The 6,807-nt window shown below is 61.4% G+C and overlaps 1 protein-coding gene across 3 annotated transcripts in view; it reads left to right on the top strand.

Annotated features, from left to right (window-relative positions):
* The window catches only part of POLR3GL (RNA polymerase III subunit GL), an 11,720-nt gene extending 10,125 nt beyond the window's left edge, over positions 1-1,595 (top strand). For all 3 annotated transcript variants that reach the window (XM_044449297.1, XM_044449299.1, XM_044449298.1), the window contains exon 8: positions 25-1,595. In XM_044449297.1, coding sequence (XP_044305232.1) covers positions 25-111 — 87 coding nt within the window. In that variant the 3' untranslated portion in view covers positions 112-1,595. The remainder of the gene's footprint in view (positions 1-24) is intronic.
* Positions 1,596-6,807: the final 5,212 nt, after the last annotated feature.

The raw sequence follows: 6,807 nt of genomic DNA, 5'->3' as shown, positions 1-6,807 counted from the left end.
CCCCCCCCCCCCCCCCGTCAACAGGAGACGGACTACATCATGTCCTACTTCGACAATGGCGAAGACTTTGGGGACGACAGCGAGGACAACATGGATGAGGCGATCTACTGAGCGGAGTGGCCACGCAGGACGTGTGCGGGGGACAGGTCTCTCCTGCCGCCGGGCCTCGCTGCTCGGGGCGCCTTTCTGCCGCCCTTGGGAGGGTCCGGCTGGCTCTGCTTGGCAGGAGGGGCCCCCAGCCTCGTTCTGCACCTGCCGGCCGGCCGCCCCACAAGCGACTCCGCCGGTCTCTGGCTCCGTCAGCCACTAGGGGGCATCACAGATCCACCCTGCACTGGCCCCGAGCCTCGGGAAACCACCCAGCGCACGGGTGCCGCTCTCTCTTGGAAAGACCGGACGTGGTTCGCTCGGAAAGGATGTGCTCCTGCACCAAAGCCGGGCTTTCTCCCTGCAGGAGGTCTGTGGCTCCCGTGCAGCACGGAAAGGAAGCCGGCGCATTCCAGGGGCCCGGGGGACGCACAGGCTGCGTGTGCTTCAGCCGGGGGTGGAGGCAGAGAGCTGCCCCCTCCGTGTGTGGCCAAGCCCCTCCTGCCCCCTGACCGACAGCGCTCCTGCCCTCGCTCAGGTTGGTCTGCCTGGAGCAACACAGGAGCAAAGGTGCTCTTGTTTTGCAAAGGAGAGGTAGTTTTGAATTCCAGGTAGCTCTCACTTTTTCACTTCTTGAAAAGCGGGGTGGGGGTGAGGCAGGGAAAGAGGGTCGCCTGCATCTTCCAGGAATGGGCAAGAATCTCCCACAACGCTCTGGAGCCTGTGACTGGGACCTGTTTTCTGAAATGCTCTTCCATACCAAGCTGCCATAAGCAGGTGTACCATGCCAGATTTTCACGGGAGGTTTAATGAGAAATGGATTTCTTTTTTTAAAGGAACTGACCATGTGTTTCTAGATGGCAAAAGGCCCCCATGCTGGCCGGGCCTGCTGGGGATTATAGGACTTCTGTTCTTTGAACCTCTGGAGTTTGAGGCAGGGCTGAATGAGGAGGCCGCCTCGCTTCTGTTCTCTGTCTTGCCCACGCAATTATTTCTGGTTTCTGAGCAGTGCCATGTCGGGACCAAGGCCGTGTGCTTTTCCCCTGGTTGGGAGATTGAACAGGTGACAGTTTCCCCTGGTCTCTGTGCATCAGGCTGGCGTGCGAGGTTTTAGAGCCTTTGACTTTGGAATGCGCTTCTGGGAAAAACTGCAGAAGAAAGTGAAAGTGCCGGCCTCGGCTGTTTCCCAGAAGTAATGCTTTTTCCTTGGGGCCTCTGACAAGTTCTTGCAGCTTTGTCATCCCAGAGGTCGTGTCTCCCACAGTCTTTGGCGGGGAAGCTGCCCAGTCTTAATGCTGGGGGAAGAAGTGTTTTGGGGGCCATGAATTAAACGGACTTTTCCCTAACCCTGAAGAACAGAGGCCTTCCCTTTGTGTTGTCATTCCATGGCGTGGCTCATTTTTTCCCTGCCCAGAACACTCTTTTAAAAAGTTGTGTTTGAAAGTTTGTGTGTGTGAGAACATCGGTGTGTAATTTCTTGGGCTGCAATAAAAGGTCCTTATTTTTTCTGTGCTTTGGTTCGTTTTTTGGGATTCTCGAGCCTTCCTGTGTTCTGTACATACCTAGCAGCTTGGGAGGAAACAGTGAGCGCTAGAAACTCGGCACAGGCCATTTCTGTGAAGGGCAGTGGGGAAGTGTGTGCCCTGGGTGGGGGGACCCCCCCCCCCCACAGGATCTGGGTAAAGCAAAGGCTGCGGCCCAGTTGCTCCTCTGGCGTTTTGTACGTTGGACATCAGAAGCAACATGGCTGAAGGGCTGGATGGGAAAGAGGCCAAGGGAGCTTGTGTGGAAAAGAGGCTGATGGGGCAAGACTGTTCTACAATTCGTGGAAGTGCAGAAGCAGAACAAAATGAACCACAGTTTTCATTTTTAAAATCTGCAATTTCTTAGTCCTTAGCACTACACAAACAGGAAGTGCCTGAAGGAAGGCCGGCTGGTGTACCAGGTGGAAGCTTCTGTGTTCTAATTCAACATTTTTGGAAGTCATCTAAAAATTAGATGAAATTACCCTGCATCATTTTAAGAACTGCAGAATTCTGCTTCTTCCCGCCCCACCAGTCAGCACAGAATGTGGATTACTAAGAAAGATGTGTCGTCTACTAATTTGGGGGGGGGGGGACCAATCCGTCCGTGCAGACAAAGCCCCGTCCGTCTTCCTGTCTTTCCAGCAGTGGAACGTCGCATTTCTGAGCAGTCGGGGAAGAGCCGCCAGCGTGATGGACGAGGGGCAGTGCGATGGCGGGGGTGGGGGGGGAATGGATGGCATTTGAAGCCCTCTCGGCTCCTGGAAACCTGAGCCCAACTTGGCCGGCCCCAGAGCGAGCTCACGTCAGAGGATTGCACGCCCGTGTGCTGGCAGGCAAATGGCGTCAGCAGATTTCGGGGAAAGAAGGGGACATGTTCCTTCCGGGCCTGCTGTGGCCCCGGCCCCTCTGTGCACCAGCAGCGCTGCCACGCCTGCTTGTGGGCATCCGCACCCACAGGCCCGTGGCTGGCCACGGAGGAGTGCGCCAGCCGAGGCCAGCCGGGGCCCCGATCCCGCAGGGCTTTTCCCACGCGCTCCATGTTCGCGGGATGCAAGTGAAGCCGCCAGTCTGAGGATCGGCGGATCTAACCCGGTTCTAAAAGCTGCGCGATGGAATATCCCAGTCCAGCTGTGGTCTTTGGGCCCGCAAATGCTACTCTCTGTTGACTCGCTCTTTGGTGAACACGGCTGTCCACCCTCTTCGTCTGCACAACAGCCCTGCGAGGGAGGCTCCTCATTTGGGCCGGTCCTGCAGTGTGCCTCCTGGCCGAGTGGGGGTTGAACACTTCCCCCCGGTTCTCATTTCTCCCAGCCCCAGCCATCCGTTGCTTGATCCATCAGTGGGTCGGAGGCATTTTTCCACGCTTCTCTGGCCATGTGTCTCCCAACGCGCCTCGCGTGGCATCGCTGGGGGAAGGCATTCCTGCCCTTAGGCTTCCAGTTCATCAAGGCACAGCAGGCAGGCAAATGGAGGCATTTTATTTTGGGGGAGCTGATGGGGTCACCCTGCTCCTCCTGGCCGGGGGGCTGCTGTGAGGGACAGAGGGCCTGGCCGCCCTTCGGCTGGGTGGGGCCCCCGGCCAGAGCCCTCGCTGCTGTCGCCCGCTTTCCTGGACTGGGGGATGGCCGGACATCTACCTGGGGATGCGGCGCTCCTGGAGCGGGTGGGGGGCCCGGGTGGGCATGTGGCAAGCTGACCACGAGCATGGTGCTTTGCGGCACGGGCAGCCTCTGCTGGCCCGTGGCCAGAGGCAGCGTGGAGATGCTTTCCAGGAATGCCCAGAGCCGGCGGGGACTGTTCCAGGCCGCTTGTGCACGGAGACACCCGAGCTGCCGCCTGTTCGTGCACAAGCGGATGGCATTCTGGACAGATGGCTAATTGCTGGCACCCGGTTTCTGTGGGTGGGAGCTGGCATGACAAGATGGCTTCGCCCTGCCCTGCGCAAACGCTCGGCTGGCCTGTTCGGAGGGCCAGAGAGGGCACGTTCCTCCTCCATCCTGGGAACTCCTCTTTCAGGAATATTGGCTTCCGTGCTTCTGGTGCGTCTTCTTGGTACTCCCATCCAAACCACAAGGTTCGGTGCTGAACGAGCAATGGGCCTTTTCCCACAGTTCACAGAATCGGAATAAACTGCATAGCAGGGGGAAAGAGGCATTGATTTCAAATTATGTTTATTAAACTTTTCTGTGCTGAAGCAGCACGAGCACAGAAGAAGCAGAGCAAATTGCCAAATGACTGAATTATGGAAACCTCGAACATGGCTGTGTAGAGCCTGCAGCAGAGGTGGTTCGGCAGGTGCAGAGCGGGCCAGCTTGGAAGCAGGGCCTGACGCCGCACGTTGGCGTCTCCGTGTGGCGCTCTGTTCTCGGGCCAAGGGCTGCTGAGGGAACGGCAGGCCGAGCACGTCCTGCCCCACCTGGATCCTGCCCTCCTCGGCTGCCTGTGTTTCCTTCTCCTGAAGGCCTACGTGCCGCGGGCCGGTGCTCTGGACGGCCCCGTGACTCTCCCCCGATAGTAACCGGGGAGGGACCGAACAACCCCGGGCCTTTATCGCGGACTCCAGGCGAGGCCTGGCTGCGGGCCAAGCTCGGTCCCAGGTGTTTATCTTGTGTGGAGATAAACTGACAAACTCGTTCTCGCTGGAACCCACGTTCGCTCCTCGTGTCTCTCCACGAGCCGGCCGGGGCTTCCACGGCGCTTGCAGGGCTGCCCGGCGTTCAGGGCTAAGCCGGAGGAAATGCTCAGGGTGGGTCGCGAAGTTCCATTTCATGGCTTCCTGCGCAGGTGACGCCTCCGGAGTGCTGTGATTTTTCTTGCTTGCTTATACACCACAATGAGCCGTGGCTTGTAGTAGGGTTAGGAGCCCCCCCCCCCCGCATGGCTCGGCCTGTATCGCACCTGGATGACACGCTAAGCTGTCGTCGTGCAGAAGGGCTGCAGCGCCCCTTGGCAGAAGGGCAAAAAGCGGCGCCGCTCCCCCAGGCACTCCACCTGATGGCAGCCCCCGAGCCGAGCGCCCCGGTGCGCGCTGCGCGGCTGCCCCGGGGCCCCTGCCGCACTCCTGCCCATGCGGGGCTGGCGAGTGGGGGGTTGCTGGCACGTGGCTGCGGGAGCAGGAGGACAGGAAGCTGGGGGTGGTTCTTGGCTCACGCCCCACTTCTGAGCTTCCCACTTTGGCCAGTGCGGCAGCCCAAATACCGGCCTTGACGGGCCCAACCCAGTCCTTGGGCCCTCGGGCCCTCGAGTGACCGAGGGGGGCCCCTCCGGGCCGCGAGCGTTTCCCCGCAGTCAGCAGGCCGGCCCCTTCACGCCTCCGGGCCGCTCCAGGCCTGCCTTGCACGCTGGAGTCCCTGGGGTCACCCTGCCTGCCGTGGCCCCGGAATGTGACGCGGCTGCAGAGGAGCAACTCGCGGGCCTGGGCTCTGCTTTCCACACGCGAAGCGGTGGGCCGGGAGCAGCCGAGCAAGCAGCGCTGCCAAGCAGCACGTGCCCCGCGCCCGTCGCGCTCGGCTCCGGGCATGCGGCGCACGTGAGAGAAGCGAGAGGGCTGAGGTCTGCGCACAGGGCCCAGGCCGGTCCTTCCCAGGGGCTGGCTCTGCAAGTCCCACGTGAGCAAACGGTCGAGCGCCTGCCCTGCAACTCGCGGTCGGCGTCCCGACACGGGGGCCTCGCCAGGAGAGCGGCCTCGGCAAGGAGGGAGGCTGCCCGAGGCACCGCAAGGGATGCCTCCTGGAGAGGTTTCCCCCAAAACGGGGCATCGGAGTCCTCGGGGGGCGCCACAGCGGGGAAAGGAAGGGCAGTGCGCAGGTCTGGCTCCCTGGGCGGGGGCGCGGTGGGCCTCCTGTTGCCGTGTGGCTGGCACAAGTGCTCAGTTCTGCACCCCCGACGGCTGCAGGCAGCGATTCTGCCGGTCTCCCAGGATGTGCTGGCGGAGCTCTTAAAGCCCCAGACCCAGTTCTGCCCCAGAGAAGCTCTTGGGGTGGCGGCAGGGCCCCGACACCGGCCCACAGGCTGGGCTCGCTAAGCGGCAAGCTCCCCGCAGGCTCTGCATGCGCTGCAGTCCCGGCGTGGCTTCCTCGGGGTCTCCCGGGGCCCCCGGGGCCCAGCCTGAGGTCCTTCCCGGACAGGCCGCGGGGTGCCTCCAAGCGGAGTAGCCTGCCGGGAGATCCGCAGGGACGCAGGTGCCTCATTAAGAAGGGAGCTGTGTGCAGAGATGGGTGTGGGAGGTGAGGGCATTGGAGAAGACTGGCTGAGTCAGCCCAGGGCCCGCCTTGTGAGTGCAGCAGCTCCCATGCTCCCCAGCAACTTGTGCACGGAGGTGTGGGAAGGCCTCCTAGCGCCCTGGGATTAGAGGGGTGGGCCAGTCCCTCGCCCGCCACCCACAGGGTTGTGCGAATGAGCGGGAGCGCACAGGCGGCCTTGTGCTCTGGCGAGTGGAGGAAAGGCGAGGCACCTGCAAACACGGAAGGCGGAAGCCTTCCACCAGCAGGCCAGACGCGCGGAGGAGCACGCTCTCCCTCGAGACAAAGCCGTTTCTAGCAGCTTCCACTTGGCTTTGTTTGGGGGCTGTTCTGTTTGCACACCACCCTCAGAGGCTACAAAAAAGTTTCCACGGGCAGGAAATGTGAAAGGAAACACAGTGTTCTGTTCTGGCAGAGCAGCGAGCTTATTTAGCTTTGGAAGGAAGCTGAAGAAACAAAGCAAAAGCAGGAAGCAGAACCGGTGGGTTGGAGGCCCCCGTCGGCCCAGCCAGCAGGCAGCCCCCACCTCCCGCTCTGAACGGCAGGGGCTGGAGGCCCCCAGAGGCCAAACTGCCTGGGCGGGGGGCTCCGTAGGGACCGTGTGTTGCACAAACCAGTGGAACAGCGATGCAGTGAACTAGCTGCCCGGAGAGGCGGGGGGCTCCCCACACTGGAGGCATCCAGAAAGAACCTGGGCAGCCCTCTGAGTGGGGTGGTGTGACCTGGTGTCCTGCAACAGCAGGGGGTGGACCTGATGGCCTTCGTGGCCCCTTCCAGCTTGGCTATTCTATGTCTCTATGAACTGCAAAAGCACCACCTGCAATGCCTGGATGTTTGAGCGTAAAGACAGTTCTTATCTTCATAGCTCCCTGTCTTCCGCCTGTTCCCTGCGGTCTGGACTCAAGGGGGCTGCACTTGCGGCCAGCACCTGAGCTTCGGGGGGGGGGGGGGGG

Source organism: Varanus komodoensis, unplaced genomic scaffold (assembly GCF_004798865.1).
Source record: "Varanus komodoensis strain SLA01 unplaced genomic scaffold, ASM479886v1 scaffold57, whole genome shotgun sequence".
Lineage (NCBI taxonomy): Eukaryota > Metazoa > Chordata > Lepidosauria > Squamata > Varanidae > Varanus > Varanus komodoensis.
The sequence above is the reverse complement of the archived record's forward strand: the minus strand, read 5'-3'. Positions and strand labels throughout refer to the sequence as shown.